At 41.1% G+C, this 26,034-nt stretch overlaps 1 protein-coding gene across 5 annotated transcripts in view; it reads left to right on the top strand.

Moving 5' to 3' along the window:
- The window catches only part of Nxpe3 (neurexophilin and PC-esterase domain family member 3), a 28,958-nt gene extending 20,994 nt beyond the window's left edge, over positions 1 to 7,964 (top strand). For all 5 annotated transcript variants that reach the window (XM_042677005.1, XM_042677003.1, XM_042677001.1 and 2 more), the window contains 2 exons: positions 2,663 to 2,869; positions 6,647 to 7,964. In XM_042677005.1, the coding sequence (XP_042532939.1) occupies positions 2,663 to 2,869; positions 6,647 to 7,197 (758 nt within the window). In that variant the 3' untranslated portion in view covers positions 7,198 to 7,964. The remainder of the gene's footprint in view (positions 1 to 2,662; positions 2,870 to 6,646) is intronic.
- The last annotated feature ends 18,070 nt before the right edge of the window (positions 7,965 to 26,034 follow it).

Consider the following 26,034-nt stretch of genomic DNA (forward strand, 5'->3'; position numbering starts at 1 on the left):
AATTTAATTTAGGCTTGACATCCAAAGTATTTTCTTGTTGACAGTCACTCTTTTTTTTTAACCAGCAAAGGATTTTTATTTTGAATTCACATATAATTGCTCATATTTATGGACTACAGTATGACATTTTGATATTTGAATACAACGAGTAGTGACCAAATCATGTAATTGGCACAGTCATCATCTCTCAAGCATACAGCATTTCTTTGTATGGAGAACATTCAAATTCCTCTCTACTAACATTTTTGAAGTATAACATTAATTTGACAGTCTCACTTAATTTTTATTCTAGTACATGTTTTTTTAGGGTCCAGGTGTCTTCTGCATAGCTCCGTATCTATGTAACTTTGGCATACTGAGATAATGAGGGGACTTTTCAGCAAGGTGTAGCATCATCATGATAGAGTCACACTTAATGATAATATGTTGAGAATTCTTTTTTTTCTTTTTTTCTGAGAGGGCTTCACATTTACTAAGGAGGAGTTCTACCACTTGAGCAATACCCCCTCACTTTTTAAGATAGCTTCTTGCTATATTACCCATGTTGTTCTTGGACGCTATTGCATTCCCTCCTGCTCTCTCTCTCTCTCACTGTCTCTTTCTCTCCTGCTCTCTGTCTCTGTCTCTCTCTTTCTCTGTCTGTCTGTCTGTCTGTCTGTCTGTCTCTCTGTCAGTTGAGGGGCTTGAACTCAGGGCCTGGGCACTGTCCCTGAGCTCTTTTGTTCAAGGCTAGCACTCTACCACTTTGAGCCACAGCTCCACTTCTGGTTTTTGAATGGTTGGCTAGAGATAAGACTCTCAGGGGGACCTTTCTGTCTTTGAACCTCCATCCTTAGTTCTCAGCCTTCTGAGTAGCTAGGATTTCAGACATGAGCCATTGGTGCTGGCTCAAGTGAATCTCTTGCCTCATCCTCTTGAGAAACTGGACTATAGTAGTAGGCTACTTCATCTGGCTCGGGAAATTGCTTTTGAATAAGCCAAATAAAAACTCTGTTTCCCCTCTACATCAATTTGAAAATCATCTTTGCAAAATAAAGCTTTAAAAAACACTATCTTCTGTACAAGACAATATGTTGAAAGTGGATTTTACAACTTTGGTAGGGGGGAGGGGAGGAGTCAGGGAGGTGAGGAAGAAAGGATGGTAGGGGAAAAAAAAGGAGTGGGTAACAATGTTCCAGAGGACATGGACTCATTACCTTGCTCACGTAACTGTAACCCCTCTGTACAGTATCTTTACAATAAAAAATATATTAAAAAACTACCTTCTTTTTAAAACATTTGGACCTGAATTTATAAAAAAATTAGTAGATATTTAAGAAAACATGATTTTAATATGCACTATAAAATAAGGCATTTTCTTTGAAATGGATAAAAACCCAAATTCATGTTTAACATGAATTTAAAAGGGATAATGTCAAGAAGTAAAATAACCCAAAAATAATCACCAATAGAGACTTAGCCATATTTAAGTTTTTGAGTATCTTCACTTCAAGTTGTGGTTTAACAGGTGACAAAAATGATTGGATTATGGTCATGGATGAACTTTGGAGTACACAAAGACATGACATATAATGGTGGTTTCTTCAGGATTGTAGATTTGAATGATAGTTAGAAATGCATACTCAATTAATTGTTGCTACAAATAGGTATATATCTCCTTGTCCCAAAGCAAAAGGAATGGCTGACACCTAGGATTATTTATCAAGATGTGATCTAGCACAGTAGTTAAAAACCTGGCTTCTAGTTCTCCTACTTGTGGCCAAGTTGTGTCTTCACCACCTAAATAATCTCTGGGACCTTAGTGAAGTTGTTCTGTAGGGCAAGACTTAATGTGTGATAATAGACTTCATGTGTGATTATATGTTTAGAATGATATTTGATAAAGAATAAGCTTGCAAGAAATATTAGCCATTGCTATTTGTTTTGGAGTATGTATAATGTATTGTTTCTAGAGTGACATTTTCAACAAAAAGTGTTGACTTCCCTTGGAAAGGTGTCCTGGGATTAGTGTTATCATGTGTTGCTAGGCTACAGTAGTGAGTACATAATGCTGATAGTTTTTGATATTGCTTATTATGCATGGACACCTTCTGAAACTTTTGTATTGTGGAGAATAAACCTTTCCATATCATTGGTTTATTTTCTATATTCAGGAGTGATTTTTTGAAACAAAAATAGAATCAAGAACTTACAGATTAAAACTTTTTAACAAACCAAGGAACATTGTCAATATCAGTACTCTAATGCATATGTAAAATATGAAATTAAGTTGTTACCTGTTTTACAGATTTGTGGATGAAAATGGTTCTACTGAAATAATGCTAGATAGATGCTTACAGTCACACATTTCCTTGTTTTCTGCCTCCTTTATTTCTGACTTTGATTTTTTTTTTAAAGTACATAATTAGAATGCTCGCCTTCCTTCCTCTGTGTCCACCACCACCCTTAAAACCATTTCACATCTTCCCATTTTTGCACAAAAGAGAACCTATGTGTACTGGGGGAAACTCTGGGATTTCTTTGAGATGTGACAGCAGGAAATGTTACCATATGCTGAAAGGCTAGCAAATATTTGAGCATAACTGTACTTGTCGGAAAATTTTTTCATCTATTTTTGGAGGAGAATTTCAGCAATATATCTTTCCCCCCTTTTCCTTTTTAGAAATTAACAACTTAGAAGTATCTCAAGGCTCAGGATCCTTTCCTTCTGGGTATTATTACAAAGATCAGTGGAGGCCTAGAAACTTTAAGATGCGCCAGTTCAATGACCCTGACAACATTACAGAATGCTTACAAAGGAAAATGGTGTATTTATTTGGTGACTCAACAATCAGACAATGGTTTGAATACCTTACTACATTTGTTCCAGGTTGGTACTTTGCTTTTGTTTTATAAGTTATTTCCCATATGAATGAAATCAGATTTGAAATAAGCAGATTCCCTCAATACCTGCTTGTCATATGCTGGTCAGCTAGTAAATACTTGGGCATAGTTGTAGGAAATATTTTCATCTATTTTTGGTACTGGGGCTTGAACTCTGGGCCTGCAAGTTATCCCTTAGCCTTTTTGCTCAAGTCTAGTACTCTACCACTTGAGTCATAGCTCCACTCTGGCTTTTTGGTGGTTAATTGGAGATAAGAGTCCTAATGGATTTTCCTGCCCATGATGCTTTGAACGGAGAGCCTCAGACCTTAGACTCCTGAATAGTTGGTGTCTGCCTAAGGACTAGGTTCTTATCCAGATTCAGCCTACTGATTATCTGCCTGACTGTAGACAAGTCATTTTGTGTGTGTGTGTGTGTGTGTGTGTGTGTGTGTGTGAGAGAGAGAGAGAGAGAGAGAGAGAGAGAGAGAGAGAGAGAGAGGGAGAGAGAGGGAGAGAGAAAGAAACAAATTAGAGAGAGAAATGAGAGAGAGAGAAAGAGAGTACATATGCATAGGCATTGGGTTTGTCATTCTCTGGTTTGGCTTTTTTTAATACCTGGTGCTCCACCACTTGAGCTATCCCTCCAGTCAAGCTTTTTGATGGCCAACTGGCAATAAAGTCTTGAAGATTTCCCCCCCTCCCCCCAAATTGGCTTTGACCCCTGACCCTCACATCTCAGCTTCCCAAGTAGCCAGGATTATAGATAGGAGCCACTGGCCGAGATCATCATTTACTTTTTAGTGCTTGCTTTCTCCACTGGTTAGATGAGACAGCTGGGCCATGTTATCTAACAGGTGTCTTTCACTTCAAATAATCTGTGTTATGAAACAAAGGTGGACATATCCAGTATGTTTTTCTTCTGGTTCTATTTGGTCTAACTCCGAGAAGATTTTACTGGAAGGCAGTTGCCTTGTGGCAAAACCATCCATCGGGCCAACCATTGTGTTGACTCAGATAAAAGTAAAGCCTTATGTGGGTGTTTGAGCTTAATCAAATAATGAGCTGGGTGCAGTGTGACTCAAGCCTGTAATCCTAGCTACTTGGGAGATAGAGCTGGTGGATTGTGGTTTGAGACTAATCCAGGCAAAAAAGAAGGTTGAGTGAATCCATCTCAGCTAATGGCTGGGAGTAGTGGTGCACACCTGTTCCTCCAGCTACAGGGCAAACACAAGAGCTAGGTAAGAGAGCTAGGTGGCATCTCTAGCAACACAGAGAATATCTCTGCCCAGGCTGGTCAGGCCTGAAGCAATGTAAAGGGGGCTGGAGGTGTGGTTCAAGTGGTAGAGTTTCAATCCCCAGTACTGGAAAAAAGAAAGAAAGAAAGGAAGAAAATGGTAGCTTGAGGTTTTATTCCATGTAAGTAGGGCTGGATGCTGAGTACTAGTGAAGGAAAACAAAGAAGAGAATATCGACAATTACAGTCTAACTTATCTCTTCAGCGCTGATTATAAACTCCCCGAGGGCTAAGGCTGTGGTGTCCACTCATCACTGCTGGCTTGTGGTACCAATGGTTGTGGGCACTGAACAGGTACATAGGAAATGTTCATGGAAGTTCATTGCCAACAGTTACTTATTCTTTGTCATGCACTAATGAGAATATTGAGAGAAATGAGACAGATCCTCTCCCCCCCCATGGGAGCATATATACAGAAAATATTTGAGCCTAAAAAATTGTGTCAGCATATATGAATCATAGAGACTAATGGGCTTCATCATGACATTTTCATATATGTGTAGGAGTGCAGAGCTTTTAGGTGTTAGAATGGTCATGGCATCTTTGGAATATTTCAGAGGAGTTAAAAACGGAAGCACAGCTTAAATAGAGAGAGAGAGAAGGGCATTTTAGGTTGTGCTGCTACCTTTGTTATAGAAGTCCTCTTATAGAACTTCAAAGTGATTTTCCAACCAAAGGTAAATTGAAAGTTTAAAAAAGAAGAATTGCTTCTTTTGTTTGTTGCAAAAAGAAAAACTTACTCTTCTATCAAGAATTATAATTTAGATTGCTTTCTCTTTTCTTTTATTATTAAGTAGTTGTCAGGTTACAATTCCATATATCATTTATGAGTACAGTACATCTTGATCACTGCCACCTCTTCCATTATTCTCCTTCATTATTTATATATTTATGCACCTTTGAATTTATCTTAATTTTGTTGGTTTACTTATTTATTTATTTTGCCATTCCTGCCTGGGTCTTCAACTTGGGACCTAGATGCTATCTCTGAACTTTTTTTTTTTTGGGGTCCAGTTGTGGGGCCTGAACTCTGGGCCTGGGCGCTGTCCCTCAGCTCTTCAGCTCAAGGCTAGTGCTCTACCACTTGAGCCACAGTGCCACTTCCGGCTTTTTTCTTTTTGCTTATGTGGTGCTGAGGAATTGAACCCAGGGCCTCAGGCATGCAAGGCAAGCGCTCTACCACTGAGCCACCTTCCCAGCCCCTGGCCCATTTCTCTTAGAATAATGTCCTCCAGGTTCATCTGTGGTGCTCAGAGAGGTATTTGATTTGTCATATGTTCTTTTAAACAGAAGTTGTAGCCCTAGATCTGGAAAACATATTATTTAATCTGTTAAAAGAACAGAGTGAGGGACTGGGAAGGTGGCTCAATGATAGAGTGCTTGGCTTGCATGCATGAGGCCCTCAATATCACATGAACAGAAAAAGCCAGAAGTGGCGCTGAGGCTCAAGTGGTAGAGGCTAGCCTTGAGCTGAAGAGCTCAGGGACAACGCCCAGACCCAGAGTTCAAGCCCCATGACCAACAAAACAAAACAAACAAATAAACAAAATAAAGTGAGCCAGGTGTCTGTGGCTCATTCCTATAATCCGAGCTACTCAGGAGGCTTAGATTTGAGGATTACAGTTTGAAGCCAGCCGGAACAAGAAAGCTGGTGAGACTCGTATTTCTAATTAGCTTAAAAAAAAAAAAAAAGCTAAAAGCTGTGCTGTGGCTCAAGTGCCAGTGGTAGCCATGAGCACAAAAACTCAGGGACAGTACCTAGGCCCTAAATTCAAGCTCCACAACCAGCATGGAGAGTAGATGCCACCTTGATTCTTTTTTTTTTTCCTTCTTGTCAAACATGGGCCTTGAACGAAGGCCTAGACTCTGTCCCTGAGCCTTTATGCTCATGGTTAGCACTCTACCACTTTAAGCCATAGTACCACATCTGGTGTGTGTGTGTGTGTGTGTGTGTGTGTGTGTGTGTGTGTGTGTGTGTGTGTGTGTGTGTGTGTGTGTGTGTGTGTGTGTGTATTGAAGAGTACCACATCTGGGGTGTGTGTGTGTGTGTGTGTGTGTGTGTGTATTGAAGAATCTCATGTCCAGGCTGGCTTTGAACTGTGATCCTCATATCTTAGCCTCCTCAGTAGCTAGGATTATAGGTGTGAACCACTGGTGCCCAGCTTGATTCTTAAATATTCAAGAATCAGAATCAGTGCAAATAGCAAGATTTTTTTGGCCTAAAGGTAAATAGGTTGTTTTGTTCTTGAATCATAGCCATACCCATATATATATATGTTTATATCCATATTATTACTGATAATATTACTGATCATGCTATGTTTATGGACTAATTTGAATATTGAGTATGCTAGATAAGCATCCATTGATTCAAAATGGAGCAGGGAACAATGAAAGAATATTACATTTGTATTATATATTTGTTGTACTTTTATTACAAAGTTGTCCTTTGAATGTGTTTATCAGCTGGAAATTTCCTTGTTTCAGATTTAGTGGAGTTTAACTTGGGTAGTCCCAAGAATGTGGGTCCCTTCCTTGCAGTGGACCAGAAGCACAACATCTTACTCAAATACCGCTGCCATGGTCCACCTATCCGATTTACCACTGTCTTCAGCAACGAGCTCCACTATGTGGCAAATGAACTGAATGGGCTAGTGGGCGGGAAGAACACGGTGGTTGCCATATCCATATGGTCTCACTTTAGCACCTTCCCCTTGGAAGTATACATTCGAAGGCTCAGAAACATCCGTCGAGCGGTGGTCCAGCTCTTGGATCGAAGCCCTAAGACTGTGGTGGTTATCCGAACAGCTAATGCCCAAGAACTGGGGCCCGAGGTGAGCCTTTTCAACAGTGACTGGTACAACTTTCAGCTGGACACTGTGCTTCGGAGGATGTTCTCAGGGGTTGGAGTGTATCTTGTTGATGCCTGGGAGATGACTCTAGCCCATTATCTACCCCACAAGCTGCACCCAGATGAAGTCATTGTGAAGAACCAGCTGGACATGTTCTTATCTTTTGTGTGCCCTTTGGAGACTTAGCCTGCTCTCAGGAGGACTAAAGGAATCTCTCCAGTGAACTTCCCAATAGGCCTGCATTGTAGAAGGTTTGCAGGTGGCCCATTGTGAGATAGCTACTAAATAAATATGTACAAAATTTTAAAAAAAAGAGTATACTTTATCTAATGACTTGTATCGAACTCAGAAAATGCAGGCTACATTTATATCTACCTGTAGGATTCCCCCCTCCACCCAATCTTAGCCATGGTAGAACTCTTTATTAACAACATCTATACACTGAATTGCCCTTGCAACCAAAGATGCTAATGAGTGTATTGAACTGGTTAGGATTGAATGAGCTTCTCCGGTGAGTAGAGATTACTGTGCTAAAGCATGTAACAAGTGTTCTGATGTAAGTGGAGGGGCAAACTTGTTCAGCAGTAGATGTGTGTAACTCACCTGTAAAGGAAATAGAATGCATCTTCATGAATAGCTCAAGTAGTCTGTCTTGGGGAATGAACTAGAGAGGGCTTATAGTCCTGTGGACACTGAAGACTGCTGTGTTTCTGGAGTTTCTCTTGATTCACCTTTTCTGAATTACTTGAAAAAGCCAATGTGCTTGATTAGAATTTTATAGTGATGATATTAATATTTTCTGCTTTATGTAGGACAGAAGCAAAAGGGAAACATGAAGTTAGTATGTGTAAAATCTGTGTGTGGATTGATCTTTGCATTGGATGATAATTATGATCCTTCCTTCCTTCCTTCCTTCCTTCTTTCCTTCCTTCCTTCCTTCCTTCCTTCCTTCCTTCCTTCCTTCCTTCCTTCCTTCCTTCCTTCCTTCCTTCCTTCCTTCCTTCCTTCCTTCCTTCCTTCCTTCCTTCCTTCCTTCCTCTTTTGTGCTGGTCCTGGGGCTTGAACTCAAGGCCTGGGTGCTATCCCTGAGTTTTTTTTGCTCAAGGCTAGCATTCAACTACTTGAGCCACAATCCCACTTCCAATTTTTTTGGTTGTTAATTGGAGATAAGAGTCTCATGAACTTTTTTGCTTGGCTGGCTTTGAACTGCAGTCCTTAGATCTATCCTCTTGAATAGCTAGGATTACAGGTGAGAGCCATTGGAGCCTGCCTGCCTTTGTTCCTTCCTTCCTTCCTTCCTTCCTTCCTTCCTTCCTTCCTTCCTTCCTTCCTTCCTTCCTTCCTTCCTCTCTCCCTACCCCTCTCTCTTCTTTCTTTCCCCTTCCCTTCCCTTCCCTCCCCTCCCCTTCCCTTCCCTTCCCTCCCCTCCCCTTCCCTTCCCTTCCCTCCCCTTCCCCTCCCGTCTCCTCCCCTCCCCTTCCCTTTCCTTTCTTCCTTGTGTCAGTCGTGGGGCTTGAAATCTGGGCCTGGGTGCTCTTCAGCTCCTCAGCTTTTCGGCTCAAGGCTAGCGCTCTACCACAGCGCCTCTTCAGGTTTTCCAAGTGGTTTATTGGAGATAAGAGTCTCTCAGACTTTCCTGCCTGGGCTGGCTTTGAACCACTGTCCTCAGATCTCAGCCTCCTGAGTAGTTGGGATTACAGGCATGAGCCACTGGCGCCCAGCTTCTTTTCTCTTCCCTTTTCCCTCCTTTTCCCTTTTCCCTTTCCTTTCCTTTTCTTTCTGTGTGCCGATCGTGGGGCTTGAACTCAGGGCCTTGTGCTTTTGCTTAGCTTTTCCGTTCAGGGCTGGAGTTCTTCCACTCGAGCCCCACCATCACTTGCAGATGATTCTGTTGTTATTATTCTTAAATTATAAGTAGTTGTATAAAGCAATTTCAAATCAAGAAATTAGATTATGAGTACAATGCGTCCTGACAGATGACTGTTTCTTATCTGCTGAATTTTATATGATGCTTATAGAATAACCACTTTTGGAAATGAAAAGGGAAAAATCTATAAATAAGTTTATTTTTATGTTCTAAAGTTTGAGGGTTTTAAGAATTGACTTTGATGTAAAGAATGCTTTTGATTATTACAAAGTTGCAGAAACTTTTCCTGTCAATCTCAGTTATTTGTTCTTTTTGGTTATTTTGAACTATATAAGCCTAACAAATTAATAAAGTTATGTATTGAAACTTATGACAAGTAATTCTTTCATTTTTGTGTATGTGTGCTGGTCCTGGGGCTTGAACTTTGGCCTTGGTGGCATCCCTGAACTTTTGTGTTCAAGGCTATAGTGTTATACCATGTGAGCCACAGCTCCATGTATGGCTTTTTGGTAGCTATTTGGAGATAAGAGTCTCATGGACTTTGTTTTTGTCAGTCATGGAACTTGAACTGAGGGTCTAGGCTTCTTTCACTTTGTTCTTTTTGTTCAAGGCTGGCTCTCTACCACTTTGAGCCACAGTGCTACTTCCAATTTTCAGGTGGTTGTTGGAGATAAGAGTCTCACAGACTTTTCTGCCCAGGCTGGCTTTGAACAACGATCCTCAAATCTCATCAGCTCCTGGCTTCCTGGGCTGGCTTTGAGCTGTGATCCTTGGATTTCAGCCTCTTGAATTGCTAGGATTACAGGCATGAGCCACTGGAACCTGGCCATAACAGTTACTTCTTGATTTGGGCAAAAGGTATACACATTTTCTCACTCTTGGAAGTGTTAAGCCACTATTCCTATTGGCTATCTTTATTTATTTATTTATTTTTGTGGCACTAAGGATCAAACTCAGGACCATGTGCATGCTTGGTGAATGCTCTACCAACTGAGCTACAGTGTCAGTTTGTGTGTGTGTATGGTGGGGGGGGGAGGCTTAAACTCCGCCTGTGTGCTGTCCCTGAGCCCTTCAGCTCAAGGCAAGCACTCTACCACTTGAGCCACAGTGCCACTTCCAGTTTTCTGGTGGTTTATTGGAGATGAGTCTCATGGACTTCCTGCTAGGCTGGCTTTGAACCTCCATCCTCAGCTCTTAGCCTCCTGAGTAGCTAGGATTACAGGCATAAGCCACCAGCACCTGGCTACCAATGGAAAATTTTATATTTGACCTCAATCGATGGAAACAATCAAAATGTAAATGTATTAAAAAAAAATTATATAAAATGACTCCTCAGGTATGGTGGCTCCTGTCTGTAATCCCAGCCCAGGAGGCAGATATAGGGAGATGGGGAGGATAAATTTTCAAGGCCAGCCTAGACACTCAGTCAGTAAACCAGTGTGGTAGCATGTGCCTGTGATCCTAGCTATATAGGAGGCCATGGTAGGATCATAGAAGAATCACATTCTGAGGCCAGGCCTGGGTAAAAAGTGAGACCTTACAAAAAAACGATAACCGAAAAGTATAAAAGATTTGGAGATATAGCTCAAGTGCTAAGAGTGTTTGCCAACAAGTACAAGGTCCTCAGCTCAAACTTCAAACAAAACAAAAAGCTTCAGGCTATATATAAAATATCTATGAAACAAATTTTGAATTTAGGCTTCGATCACAACATTAAGATAACTCATTTTTGTGCATGTGCGCATGTGCGCGCACACACATGCACACAAATACACACTCCCAATATGAAACATTTCTGGCCCCAACTATCTCAGATAAAAGGGTATTTAACCTGAACAATATATTATTTTTTTTTGTCGGTCCTGGGGCTTGAACTCTGGGCCTGAGTGCTGTCCCTCAGCTCTTCAGCTCAAGGCTAGCACTCTACCACTTGAGCTATAGCACCACTTCCCGACCTCTGGTGGTTTATTGGAGATAAGAGTTTCACAGACTTTCTTGCCTAGGCTGACTTTGAACCATGATCTTCAGATCTCGGCCTCCTGAGTAGCAAGGATTACAGGCGTGAGCCACCGGCGCCCAGCCAGTCTTAAAATTTTTATTGTTATTATAAAGGTTGCATACAGAAGGGCTACAGTCACATAAGTCAGGTAAGAGTACATATTTGGACAATGTCACCTCTTCCCTCACTCTCTCCAGTTCCCCCCCCCTTCCCCCCTCGTTCTCACCTGCAAGTTGTATAGTTCATGTTCAACATAGTGTCTGGTACTCACTACTGCATTTGTTTACCTTTTGTTCCTCCATTTCTGTGCCCTCCCCATCCTCCCAAAGACAGATAAATGAATAAACAAGACAAAAAGTAAACAAAAACAGCAATGAAAAAAAGTTCTTTTTTCCATTTCCTGTAGTTAATAAATTACTTTTTTTTTTTTTGCCAGTCTGGGGCTTGAACTCAGGGTCTGGGCACTGTCTCAGAGCTTCTTTTGCCCAAAGCTAACACTCTACCACCTGAGCCATAGCACCACTTCCAACTTTTCCTGTTTATATAGTACTGAGTAATTGAACCCAGGCTTCATGCATGCTAGGTAAGCACTCTACCACTAAGCCACATTCCCAGACATAATAATTTACATTCTTATGAAAATGTTTATATTAGGCTACAGGCATATAGTTGCGATTATTGGCATTATCAGCCAATGTATAGTTTATTTTCAATATATAATGCCCATTATGAATATGAGGTCACCATAATCCGGGTGCTGGTGGCTCACACCTGTACTCCTAACTACTCAGGAGGCTGAGATCACGGTTCAAAGCTAGCGGGGCAGCAAAGTCTGGAAGTGGCACTGTGGCTCAAGTGGTAGAGCACTCACCTTGAGTTGAAACACTCAGGGACAGTGTCCAGGCCCAGAGTTCAAGTCTCAAAACAAACAAAGGCATCATAATTTTTAGAAACTACAAAATTTAGAAGAAAAACTCAGTGGCCAAAACCCACAATTCTGTCATCTGAGTATGATGAACATTAACATTTTGATATATTTTTTTGCAGATTTTTCACTATATGCAGTTGTCCCTCAGTATCTTGTGAGTTCCATATTAGTGGGTCAGGCAGAGGTTCATATAAAACCATTTGGGGGAAAATCAGCCTCTATATTGGACATTTACATACTTTTTTGGGTCATTATTTCCTGTATACTACAGTGTAATACCTATTCACATGACATTGTCATTGAATTAGGTATTCTGAGTAATATAGAGATAATTTAAAGTACACAGGAAGATATACAGAGGTCATGAACAAATACTACACCATTTTATGTAAGGAGGTAAGCATTTGTACAGCATTGCTATCCCCAGTGGGTCCTAGAACCAAAATTCTGAAATAGTTTTCAATGTTAAATAGTTTTAATAATATAATTATAAAGCTCTACCTAATTTGCTAATGATGTAATTATTACATAAATGGGCTGTTATGGCTGGATGTTTAAGCTTTTTTTTTTCTCTTTTTTTCTTTGTTCTCTGAATATTTTTAAATTAATTAATTTTTTTAAAGTCACAAATACATTTTAATCTTCACAATGATAGTTATCATTATCTTAATCTACATTGCTTATGGACTTTATGATCTTTAACAATAACACTGTTTTTAGAAATCAGGTAATATGTACATTTCTTTCCTTTTGCTTAGTATCAGCTGCTCCTTACAGTTATATAAATCAGGTAATTAGTACATTTCTTCTTGGACAATGTTCTGCCTTCCTTTGCTGATCTCTCTCAGTTTTTTCCTCCTGTCCCCACCTACAAGATTAGCTTTTTTTTTTTTTTTTTTTTTTAAAAGTGATTTTAGCAGAGAAGAGTGAGGAACAAGAGAGGATAATGGGAGGGGGAGGTGAATATGATCATTTGTGTACATGAAAAATACAGTGAAACTCAATTTGTACAACTCATATATGCTAATAAAATATGAAACTAAGGGCATTGTGGGTATAATTTCCTTTTTAATATTTTGTGTTAAGTGAGAGAAATTAGCTCTTGAATTTGAAGGACTTGACCTTTAGCTTTAGAAGCCCATATTCCTGTTCTCCAAAGGGAAGACAGGAGTCATTTCCTGTCGAATTACAAAACTATTTTAACACTGGTTGGAGGATAACTTCAAAACAACAAGAAGAAAAAAAGGAAGCATTACAGAGATTACAGTAGCAAACGTCCCGAAAGGGAAAGGAAGGTCACTGAAACCAACTCAGAGAGAAATGCTTTCAATATTGTTTTCTAAATCTACTCCACCCCCGTGGAGGTGACAACAAAGTGAACTTTACGTCACTATTTTCTTTTTTGGTCTGTCATGGGGCTTAAACTCCGGGCTTGGACACTGTCCCTGAGCTTCTTTTGCTCAAGACTAGCACTCTAACACTTTGAGCCACAGCTCCATTTCTAGTCTTTTGAGTGGTTAATTGGAGATAGGGGTCTCGGGGGATTTTTCTGTGCAGGCTGGCTTTGAACAGATCTCAGCCTCCTGAGTAGCTAGGATTACAGGCGTGAGCCACCGATGCCTAGTTTTCATGTCACTATTTTATAAAAATAATCACACCCCTTCCTTCCTTCTACCCCAATTTTTCCCATCTTTTCCCCCAGTTACATGTTCCACATAGTGCATACTTTGGTGTCATTATTTTAAGATAATCTTTGTCAATGAAAGCACATGAGAGCCTTACTCCCCCCCCCCCCCCCCCCCCCCCCCCCCCCCGTCCTGGGGCTTGAACTCAGGGCCAGGGCACTCTGTCCCTGAGCTTCTTTTGCTCAAGGCTAGCACTCCACCACTTGAGCCACAGCACCACTTCTGGCTTTTTCTGTGTATGAGGTCCTGAGGAATCGAACCCAGGACTTCATGCGTGCTAGATGAGCACTCTACCACTAAGCCACCTTCCCCGTCCACCTTACTACCTTTTGATGGGCATAGTAAGGAAAAACAACCCCGGTGCTGTAGACAGCCAGTCCCCGGCTGCCCCGCCGGGTCTGTGCACAAGCCTACAGGTCCTAGAGAGAGTGGGTGAGCGGCGCTGGAGTCCCTGGGTTCAGGAGGCGCTGCGCCGGCGCGGCCGCGGGCTCCCGCGCGCGCTCCAGTCCGGGTCTTGGGGACGGCCGTCGAGGGGAATGTCCCCAGCGGGTGAAGGTAACTTTTCAGCCCGGGAATTTCCAGCGTGCGGAAAACAAGAAAAGAAGAGAGAAAAAGTCCTCCCGGCCCGTGTTCGCGGCGCCCCCCCCGGGCCCACGCCCGCCCGCCCCTCTCCAGGATGACCGTATTCCGCAGCCCAGAAAACGCGTCCTCGGCTTCCCCCGCCCTCCCCGCCGCGGGCAGCCCCGGGGCGCGCGCTATAAAGGGGAGCGGGGGGCCCGGCCCGCCGCCCGCGCCGCCGCCAGCTCCCCGCTGCCAGCTCCCCGCCGCCAGCTCCCCGCGCCGGGGCGTCCAGGACCCGGGCGCGCGCCCCGTCCCAGCCCCGCTGCGGGCGCCTGCGTCCCGGGCGCTCGGATCGCCGATCCCCGGGTGTGTGAGAGCGGACGCTCCTGACCAGAGGTATACTCTCACTGTCTGATCACCAGCACAGAAGTGTCTTCCTGATGACCCCCCCCCTCCCCGCACCCCCCTCTCTCAGGTCCTCAGATAGGTTTTGCTTTGGGGCACAAGATTCTTTTTTCCCTTGTCTTTCAAACTATTCTTTTCCCTTCCTCTCCTTCCCTCCTCCCTCCCACTCTTCCTTCTTTGGTAATAGCATACCTTGTGTCTGTCTGCTTTACAGGCCAGGTAAGACTAAGATGCTGATTAAATGGGGTGGACAGGGTGGGCGATGAAATTACCTATATCTAATGTAACAATTTTTCATCATCATCATCATCATCATCATCATCATCATCATCATCATGTGTATGCCAGACCTGTTGCTTGAACTGAGGGCCAGGGTGCACTCAAGGCTGTTTCTCTGCACTTGAGCCACCCCTTCACTTCTGTTTTTCTGACGTTATTTGGAGATGAGAGTCTCATGGACTTTTCCCAGTTGGCTTCATACTAGGACTCCCAGTCCTCAGCCTCCTGAGCAGCTAGGAATGTAGGCATCTGGTGCTGTCTTAGGATTTCTCTTTAGTCAGTAGTGGGGAACTGTGTTATCCCAAGGCAGAAATGTCCCAGCAAGTTTACTGTATGAGTTTAGAGGTGTACTTTCCTGCTGAGGGTAGATGGAACTCTCTTTATGGGAAAATGTATCTGAGAAGACTAAAATGTTTAATCCCACACCCTCAGTAATTCTCTACAGTTTTTTTCTATAAAATTAAAAATTATGAATTACCAGTTTATGAAAGCAGGAAATGGAAATGTTGATGACTTGGCTACACCTTCAGGTTGATAACAATCTGTATGAAGTATTTTGAAAGGATGTTATCCAAAGAGAACAAATTTCTAGACAGGGATGAATTAAAGATTCTCTCTAAGGGGCTTAGTGGTTGAAAGGGCTGTCCCAAAGATGTTGACATTTATTATGTAAATTTTAAACACTGGTTAATATGCACACCCCATTTGAATCTGTCTTTAAAAACTCATAAATTATCTGCTTGAGTGGAGACAGTTTTGCTTCTCTTAGTTGGAAAAAAAAAAGTTGTTTGAACAATAATGGAAGAGAAAAATGTCCAAACCTTATTCACAACTTTCAAACCTGATACTGAGGAAGGGACCCTCCACGCAGATGGCCCAAGCATTCAGATAAAGTCCTTTTATTTATCAGATGAAGACATTTTATTTAGCTTCAGAATATAACATAGTTCACCACCCTGTCCATCATCTAACATTCGTCGAACACCATCTCTATCGCCATCTCTCTAACATCATTTTGCTTAGGGTGAAGGTAGTAGCAGGGCGTAGGTAGGGAGACTGAGGAGGTGGAAGCGTCAGTGTGGGTGAGTTAGCACATGAAGTTGGAGCCTAGCACATACCTTATTGAACGCTTGGCAGCTTTCTTTCCAGGGTGGAGGTGATGCCCCCGGTCAGCATATTTTAGTCGTTTCGGAAGTGGCTCTGAGGAAAACGAGGAAACTTCACCTGGGTAATTTGTCCTGAAATAAGGCCTGTCTTTCTTTCCCAGAGACTACAGACTGAGGAGAATTACGGAGGGGAAGACTTTATCATTGTTCTGAGACAAACCATGAAGTGTTCTTGAAAGCACCATTTTTGATTCTGTTTTTATTGTTGGCTCATAGCTGGCTCTGATCTGGTGGCCTCTTGACACTCCCCTCCCCCTCAGGTTGATGGAAGAACCAGAGAGTCCATGCTGAACTTCACTTTCTGACTTTCTTGACTTAATGCTGAAATACTAAGGGTGAGAAAGATGGACATTTCTAACTGAGAAGCGTCCAGGTGGTATTTGGGCCTTGGCTAGTATATTTAAAATGGACAGTGGAAAGTTTTCTAAGAATTCTAGTATCTTGAATTCTCTCTCCCTCTTTCCTTCTCTCTCTTTCTCCTTTTCTCCCTCTATCTCTGTCTCTCCCTCCCTCCCCCCCTCCCTCTCTGTTGTGGGACTTGAACTTAGGGGTTGGGCCCTATCCTTGAGCTTTATTTCACTCAAGGCTAGCACTCTACCACTTTGAGCCACAGCTCCCCTTCTAGTTTTCTGGTGGTTAATTGGAGATGAAAGTCTCATAGCTTTTCCTGCCGGACTGGCTTTGAACTGTGATCCTCTACCACTGAGCCACCTTCCCAGTCCCTGGTTTAGCATTTTTAAAAACAAATTTGTTGGATTTCCATTCTTTTCTAGAGGAGCACATGAACACATGGAAGGGGAATTCAGCTTTCCGCTGACTGACAGTTTCAGGGTTACGTAATGTTTAGCAGCCTCAGAGAACATCTTGAGAAGACTCAAGAGTTTTGAAGAGCATCATTAAAGCTAGGATATGTGGTTTCTTATTGAAGCATTTCTTGTTTCTTTAATTAGAAACTGTGAGGTAAGACTTTCCTTTGGAATTTAGTGGAGGGGAACATTTCACTGCTCCTAGAGAAGTAAGTAGACTAGGGAAGGATGTGTATAAACACTTGTTTAAGTGGTTGACCACCAAGAGTTCTTTTAGCCCTTACAACAGCAGGAGACAGATATAATTAGCCTTTCTCCAGCGATGAGGAAACTAAGGATCTGGAAAATTGAGTAAGTGGCTCAGGGTATTCAGGATAGTAAGTGGCAGGACTGAGATTTGTCACTGTCCTACCAAGATACTAGATAAGATACAGCAAGGAGAGATGGCTTCTTCCTAAGGCTCTGAATTCCTGAAGTCCTTCCCTCCCCCCCTCCCCCCTTGTTCACTGGTTTTTCACCTCCACTCTGCTGGTAGCTAACTGGTGAATTTATAGCGGGTAACATCTAATATTTTAATGGGAACCATTCTGCTGTGGCTGAGTAAGTTCATAAACTACCTCGATTAACTGCTTTCACGAGTAAACTCTAGGGGCTGGGAAGATGGCTCAGTGGTAGAGCGCTTGCCTTGCATGCATGAGGCCCTGAGTTTGATTCCTCAGCACCACATAAGCAGAAAATGCCAGAAGTGGCGCTGTGGCTCAAGTGGTAGAGTGCTAGCCTTGAGCTGAAGAGCTGAGGGACAGAGCCCAGACCTAGAGTTCAAGCCCCACAACTGACAAAAAAAAAACCCCCAAAGGCCATGAGTAAACTCTAGGATGGAAATTTCATGTATTGCCTCTCTGGTGAACTTTCAGCAGTCTCATCCGATTTCTTTCTAGTTGGCACTTTCCATAGGCTCTGTAATTGCAGTTGAGTTAGAATAGTAAGGAAATCTACTTGGATAGTTAAAACGCTCAGATGAACTAGAAGAATTTTTTAAATAAGTTTTTATTGTGAAAATTCTGTACAGAGAGATTACAGTTACATGAGCAAGGTGATGAGTACATTTCTTATCAAGCATTGTTGCCTCCTGTTTTTTCTCTACCATCACTTCCCTCCCACCTCCTCAACTACACTCCTCCCCCCCCCCCCCCCCCGCCTCAATTGTAAAGTTCCTTTTTCCACATAGTGTCTTGTACGTCTCATTGTTGCAATGGGTCCACCTGTATCCCTATTTAAACAATTTGTTTTTTCCCTTCCCCTCCACAAATTATACCAACATGAAATACAGTGAAAACAGGGGTTATACCGTGGGGGAGGGACACATAAAGCAACAAAAAAAAAATCACACGGTACCTTATAAATACGTTAGAAACAATAGCAAGAAAGAAAAAAACCACTTGTGTCCCTATCTTGGGGTTCGTTTCACTTAGCATCATCTTATCTGACCTTTTCTGCTTGTCCCAGACATAGACTGGTTATTGCAAATAAGGGAAACTATGTTTCTTTGGGCCTGGCTTACTTCACTTAATATAATAATTTCCAAGTCTTTTCATTTCCTAACAAATGGGGTGATGCCATTCTTTCTAATGGAGGCATAGAATTCCATTGTGTGTATATACCACATTTTCTTGATCTGTTCATCTACCGAGTAGCTTCTGGGTTGGTTCCATATCTTAGCTATGGTAAATAATGCTGCAATAAACATAGTTGTGCTGGTAGCTTTAGTATGGTCTTGTTTGTGATCATTCAGGTAAATGCCCCAAAGTGGGATTGCTGGTAGAAATGTTTTTATTGTTGTTTGATATTTTGAGACAGCATATTATGTAGCTTAGGCTCGTTCTGAACCAGGCCTCAGTTTTCTGAGTGTTGAGATTTCAGGATTTCACCAACACACCTAGTTTTACATAGCTCTCAAGTGATATGTGTAAGAGTCCCCTTGGAGTTACAGTGGAGCTGGAGGAGGTTGGATGTGTGATTCCATTCTGCCTTTTTCTTTTCCTTTGTGCTGTGACTAGATCTTGAACTCAGGGACCCTCCTTCTTATTCTGATGTTTCTCTCAAGGCTGGTGCACTACCACTCCAGTCATACCTCCAGCTTTTTTTTAGCCATTTAATTGGAGATAATAGTCTCCAGGATTTGTTTGCCCATCCAGGCTCTAAACTACAGTCCTCAGATCTCAATCTCCCAGGTAGATAGGATTATAGGCATGACCCATTTGTGCTCAGCTGATTCTGCCTTTTGAAGAAGCTTCTAAGTGATGCTAAAGTTACTAGTGCAGGGTCTGGTCTTCGCTTTGAGTAGCAAAGTTTAAGACAACTTACATTTACATAAATAAGAGAATCCATGCAACTTTCTATAAAATGTATGCATAATACTTAACCATGTATGGAGATAAATTCTGTTACAGTTACATTAAACAACAATAGTAACATTTCATTCGTTATACATGATACCAAATATTTAATTTAAACTTAACAAAATCCTGTGAAACACATAGGTTTTATATATACAGTGTTAACCTTCATATTTTTAGAGACAGTTAAAGTGGATTTCTGTTTCTGTTGAATTGTTTAAGAGCTTTTAATATTGATATAAGGCATTGAGTAATATTATGTACATGCTCAGTTCTTTGGTTGTTTCAGTATGCTGTTTGAATAACACCTGTTTTGTAGAGTGGGTAGTACATTTTCATCCTATAGAGGGTAAACAGTGGTTCTTGGGGAAAAAAAGTCTAAAGTATTGCAATGTTTGGGGCTTCTTCAAAGAGCCAATGTATATAAATAGAGAGTCAGTGTATGTATGATATTGAACTTTTTTCAGGGGATGTCAGGGAAGAAATGTATACAAATGTTCCTTATGGAGTATGGTAGTGAAAGAAAAGTTGAGACACATTTCTATAAATGCTCTACATGTACTTATTCAGTTAAAGTCAGAAGTTTTTCTTAGGTTTGTTTTGTCTTGCTTTGCCTTCATAATTGTCATGAATTATAGAAGTATTCCAGAGAAGAAATACTTTTTTTTCAATATTTCTATGTTTCAGGGAAATTTTCTACTACAATGTCTTTAAATGGTTTAAATACATTTTTAAATTTGTAATAAAACATATATAACATTAAAGTTACCATCTTAACTATTTTGAAGCATACAGTTTAAGTAGCATTCAGTACTACATTATGTTTTATTATATTTATAACCATTCTCACCATTTATCCACAGAATTGTTCCATTTTCCCATTTTCTCAAATTGAAACTTCATATCTGTTAACCAAAACCTTCGTTTCCTCTTTCCCCATTCCCTAACAGTCATCATTCTTTTTTTGGGGTGGAGGGAGGTCTGGTCGTGGGGCCTGAACTCTGGGCCTGGGCACTGTCCCTCAGCTCTTCAGCTCAAGGATAGCGCTCTACCACTTGAGCTGGCTTTTTTCTTTTTGCTTATGTGGTGCTGAGGAATTGAACCCAGGGCCTCATGCATGCAAGGCAAGCGCTCTACCACTGAGCCACCTCCCCAGCCCCACCGTCATCATTCTTGTTGTCATTAAATTTATTATTCTAAATACCTCATATAAGCTGTATAATAGTATCTATTTGTGACTGATTAATTTTTTATCACGCTTTACAGACTCATTTGTGTGGTAAGGATATGTCAGGATTTCTTCTTCCTCCCCTTTTTGGGGGCTAGGGTTAAAACTTAGGGCCTGGAGCTTCCTGGGTGGGTTCTCTACTGCTGAACCACATCTCCAGCGCTTTTATTCACTGGTTACTTAATTATTTTTTCACTAGGCTTTTTCTACTCTTGGCTTGTAGTCTATCAGTTGATTTATCACAACTATTGAAAGAAAACATTCCCTATACACTCACCCTTTTATGGCTCTATACTAAGCACATACACTTGGAAATAAGTGCGTGGTTGGAAATAATTCCTGAAAATTGTTGGAGTGATGTATTAAATTCCCTATGGGTTAGATCCATTTGAATCTTTTGCCATGGGATTGTGTGTTTGAAAGAAGCCATGAGCTATTTGCCAGAGACTAGAACTACAAAGGAAAGACCTAATGTGGGGATAAGGCCTTGAGGAATAAGGATGAAGCAGGAATTTCTTGAGAATAGGAATTGTGTGATTTCTTCTTTTCTTTGCCCCATTTCTTCAAGTGCTTCTGAACAGCTCATGAATTTTGGTTGAGCAAATTCATAGCTGAAAATGAAGTAAAATATTCTATGAAAAGCTATGATCAAAGCTAGAGGACCTTTATGTTCTAAGGGAAAAAGTAGATTTAATTTGAAGCAAAAGACAAGGGTTGGGGGAAACAGAGGCATCCACTATGCCTGGCCGCTGAATTTACCCTTGCAATCTCTAGTACCATGGGGAATGAACTGGAACGGTGTGAAAGTTAGTGGAGGCTGATATAGCATGTTCTCAGTGCTTCTGTGCGTGACAATACTTCATATGTTTTACATAGCCAATGACAGCAGTTTTGTTTGTTTGCCTGTGGCGATGAACAGCAGCCAGTATTAAGAAAGGGATTCTTAAACAAACACTAATTAAAAATCTAGGCCATCGTAACATATTGCAACTAGTATTTGTAACAGGTGGGAAGTAGAATGTGTGAGGATAACAATGATAAAGGATACAGTCTCTACCTCCTATCTTACTACGTTTGTCTAGTCTCCAAATTTAAGGTCTTCTTTTTGGAATCCTCTCTTTAAAATTCAGATAGCCTTTAGGAAAACTTTCCATTATGTCTTGGTATGAATTGATATGCAGCTCCTTTCTTGAAGATTTTTTTGGAGGAGAGAGACATACAGATTTCCCTGATTGGATTGAAGATAAGAAATAATATGCAGGGTGGGAGCAGAATGAACTGAAACTGAAGTTTAAAGTCAACTGATGCTTCCCTCTCCACCCCTCACCTGCCTTCTCATTTCTGTTCAGTGTGCTATCATGCATATCAGGCTCAAAGCCTCTTTCTCTAGACATATAGAAAGAGTTGCCTCCTTTGTGTTCCTATGGACAGCACTCCAGCTGTTTCATGATGTGTTATCATGATGTAGATGATCTGTCTTGATTACCTGCATACATACACACAACAGCCACTCATGCTTTTACCCTGTGAAACCTTCCTCATGGCTCCTCATAGTTTATCCCACCTGCTCTCCAGTGTTCTCGGTCCGGTGTCAAGTCTTGTGGCATGGGACTTCAAACTTAACTTTGTGGTTATCCTTTTTTTCCTTATGTTTCTCTTCAAGTTAGGCTGGTGAACTAAAGATGTCAGATGCTTAACAATCAAGTATCAAACAGGTTTTGTAAAAGAGGTAATCATTACCAATCATCATTGTATATACCATCATTGGGATATACTCTGTGCCGAGATTGTGCTATGCATATCATGTACCCTGCCCATTGAGTCTTCATACCATACCAACTGCATGCAGTTGAACTATCCTTTTTTTTTTTTTTTTTTCATCTGAGACCAAGAGCTTTCCCAACTAAGCCATGCCTCCAACCCCAGAATGACTTTTCAAGGCTGCTAAACAGTTCTGGAGAAGTTAGATTGCAATGAGAATTCAGGTTCTTTTCCTTTTCATTTCAAACCCTGTATTTTAAAACAAGGATAAAGAATATTACAGGCTAGAATTTTAGCCTGCATAAAAATCTGCGGCAAGAACTAATATGCTGTTTTCAAAAATGATTCATGAGGAAGGCATGTTGAAGGATAGCTGGAAGTGTGTGTGATGGGATTGTGTATTAGATTGTTGGGACCAGGCACTGGTAGCCTGTACTCCTAGCTACTCAGGAGGCTGAGATCTGAGGATCGCAATTCAAAGGAAAGACGCTTTATCTCCAATTAACCAGCAAAATTTGGGAGTGGAGGATGCCAGCCAGCAAAAGAAGCCAGGCAAGAACATAAGGTCATGAGTTCAAGCCCCAGTATCTGTGCGTGTTCGCGTGCGCACGCACACACACACACACACACACACACACACACACACACACACACAAAACCTATGTTCCACATATATTAAAGAACAAAAAATTTTTTCTACTTCATTCCATTAATTTGTTTTGTTTTGTTTTTTGGGTCCAGTCGTGGGGCCTGAACTCTGAGCCTGGGTGCTGTCCCTCAACTCTTCAGCTCAAGGCTAGCGCTCTACCACTTGGGCCACAGCACTACTTCTGGCTTTTTTCTTTTTGCTTATGTGGTGCTGAGGAATTGAACCCCGGGCGTCGAGCATGCAAGGCAAGCGCTCTACCACTGAGCCACCTTCCCAGCCCCTTCCACTCATTTGTGTGTGTGTGTGTGTGTGTGTGTGTGTGTGTGTGTGTGTGTGTGCACGCGCGCGCGCGCGCTCTGTGGAAAAATACAAAAACAAAAAGAAATATAGCAAGTCTGGTTTTAGACCTGCTAAATGAATATACTCTTGGCCATATGGAATTAGAATTTAGAGGAGGAGCTAGAGCAGGAATCTGCAGTCTTTACTGAGGTCAGAAGTGAGGCAGTGGGACCGGGTGACATTGCTCATCAGAGTTCAGTAGATAGGAGATAAGAACTCTCAAGGTGCTTTGTTGTGACACGGTGCTAGGAAGGCTTCTGAGCAGCACATCTGGCTTTCTTCCTGTCCCTTGCTTTGTTTCTCTTCATAGCACATTGTCACTACCTGGCATTAGGTTGTTCGTTATTGGATTGTTGTCTCCATGAGGGAACACACTTTCTTTTTCTTGGGCATGGCTATACTCTCAGTTCTTGAATATTGGAGGTGCTCCATAAAAATATTTATTGAATGAATCTAAAAACAGGTGATTTTTGGTGATCAATAGAATTTAAATTGACTTAAATTGACAGCTGTTGTCTTTACTTGAAGTAATGTTTTATTCTTAAAATTTTTATTAGCATGAATTAATTGTACAAAAGGGTGTCATTATGATATTCATTTGTATGCATGTAATGTACTTTAGTCAAATCCACCATTTATATTACTCTTTCCTTAATCTCTCTCTCCTCTCCTCACTTTTAACAATTTTTAGTGGTTTTCAGTATGCTATAAAATGTTGTTCTTTGACAAATGGCATTGGATAAGTGAGCACAGACATTTGTACATGAAGCTTTGTAACTACCCAACCTGAAACATTTTGTTTCTGTTTGTGCTTTCCTTAAGTTCTACTTTCTCCAGCTTGAGATGATCTCATCTCTTCCCTACTACAGCATTGAGCAAGTATGTGTGACATTCTGAAAACTAGCATTTTGGTTTCTCTTAGGTGATCTTTCTACTATGGTTTTTGTTGCTACAGCATAGAAGGGTATTTGTGAAGCCCTTGGTTTCTTCATGTCTCTTCGTTTTCCGTACTTGACACCTATCTATCCCATTATGCCTTTGTGGGAACCTATAGTCTATTCAAACATAGCAAGTCTGGTTACCTTCTTTTTTCATACTTGTCCCCAGGAGCACTCCTGGTTGTGAAATGGTATGATGGGGGTGCTCTAAAATATACCCTTAGGTTGGGTAGCATTTAACCAAGTCCACCCTCTCTAGAGGAATCATGATCAAAGAGAAATCTTAATCTCCTTGTACTGCATACACATGAAGACTACTATTAAATCTATTACATTTTCTTTTTTTCAGTAGTCAGAGTGGTATAAACCGCTGTAGAATTCTTAGGTACAGTCACTTAAATCTGTGGTTCTCCAAAAGATGGAGAATTACCTTCCCTTCCCTTCTCCATTCTCCCCTCCTTCCTCTCCTGCCCTTCCCTCCAATGTTTCTTCTTTAATTTCAATGTGAAATTATAAAATTATAAAAATTTTCCCATTCATTCCTAGTCTAACCATGTCTGTTTTATCTACTATTATGGGTTGTGGTTGTCAAGACTTGATAGCTGCCTGTTTCACTTCAATTTTTGACTCTCAGTTATTACTTAACATTAGAGAAAATGTAGCTAAGGTAGTCAACATATGATGGACTTTCGATAGTTGTATTTGCTATTCTTAATATTATCAGTAAATGAAAGAATATTTTATATAACGTATGATTACTGTGGTGAGACTGTTTTACATGTGCTCTAGGCTGGTTTCTCTTTTAATTGTTAAACATTTTTATATTAGTCTTTTTATCTGGCATATACATCTTTCTCATTTATGGAAATTCAGATTAAATCCCTGTAATGTAAACTACAACAAAAAATTGTCTCAAAACCAAAAATTTTCAAATTTTGAATGAAAATTCTAGATAAAATTCATACAAAACCACAGTTCTAGAATTTAAATTTTTCTTGGAAAAATATGGCCTATATCTTATGTAAGGAATGAAATTATATTCTCAACTATAAAGCAGTTTGAAAAATACATATTGTCTATTTTAAAAGAGAAAGGGTGCAGTTTGTGAATGTGATTTGTGTGTGTGTGTGTTCTGGTCCTGGGGCTTGAACTCAGGGTCAATGCTGTCCCTTAACTTTTTCACTCAAAGGTGGTACTCTACCAAGTAGGCCACTTGAGCCACACCTCCACTTCTGGCTTTTTGCTGATTAATTGGAGATAAGAGTCTTTTAGATTTGTCTGGCCAGGCTGGCTTTGAACTATGGTTTTTCAATCTCTCCAAGATAATGCTAGGATTAGCAATATGAGCTATTGGTGCCTAGCTATGAATGTGAAACGTTTGAAAAAAATGTATATTAATTTATACATCAGTTCAACAAGTTCTTTTTGTTGAGTTTAGTTTTGCTTTTATGCTTTTGTTTCTGTAATAGAGTTGTTCCCCACAGGTCTTAGGATGACCTGGAACTTGTTATGTAGCCCAGAGTATCCTCAGACTCTTATCTTCTTGCCTCACCTTCCCAAGTACTGGATTACAGGTGTATGTCACCCTGCTCAGGATACTTTTTATATGCTGTACAATTAAAATCCTTTGATCTCTCTACGTTTTTTTTTTTTTTTTTTGGTCGGTCATGGGGCTTGAACTCTGGGCCTGGGCGCTGTCCCTCAGCTCTTCAGTTCAAGGCTATTGCTCCACCACTTGAGCTACAACGCCACTTCTTGGTGGTTTATTGGAGATAAGAATTTCACTGACTTAGCCAGGTGCTGGTGGCTCAGGCCTGTAATCCTAACTACATAGGAGACTGAGATCTGAAGTTCTCAGTTCAAAACCAGTCCAGGCAGAAAAATCCGTGAAACTCTTATCTCCATTAACCACTCAGAAAACTGGAAGTGGCATTGTGGCTCAAGTGGTAGAGTGCTAGCCTTGAGCTGAAGAGCTGAGGGATAGCGCCCAAGCCCAGAGTTCAAGTCCCATGACCA

The sequence above is a fragment of the Dipodomys spectabilis genome, unplaced genomic scaffold (assembly GCF_019054845.1).
Source record: "Dipodomys spectabilis isolate Male_0828 unplaced genomic scaffold, ASM1905484v1 ptg000032l, whole genome shotgun sequence".
In the NCBI taxonomy this organism is placed as follows: domain Eukaryota; kingdom Metazoa; phylum Chordata; class Mammalia; order Rodentia; family Heteromyidae; genus Dipodomys; species Dipodomys spectabilis.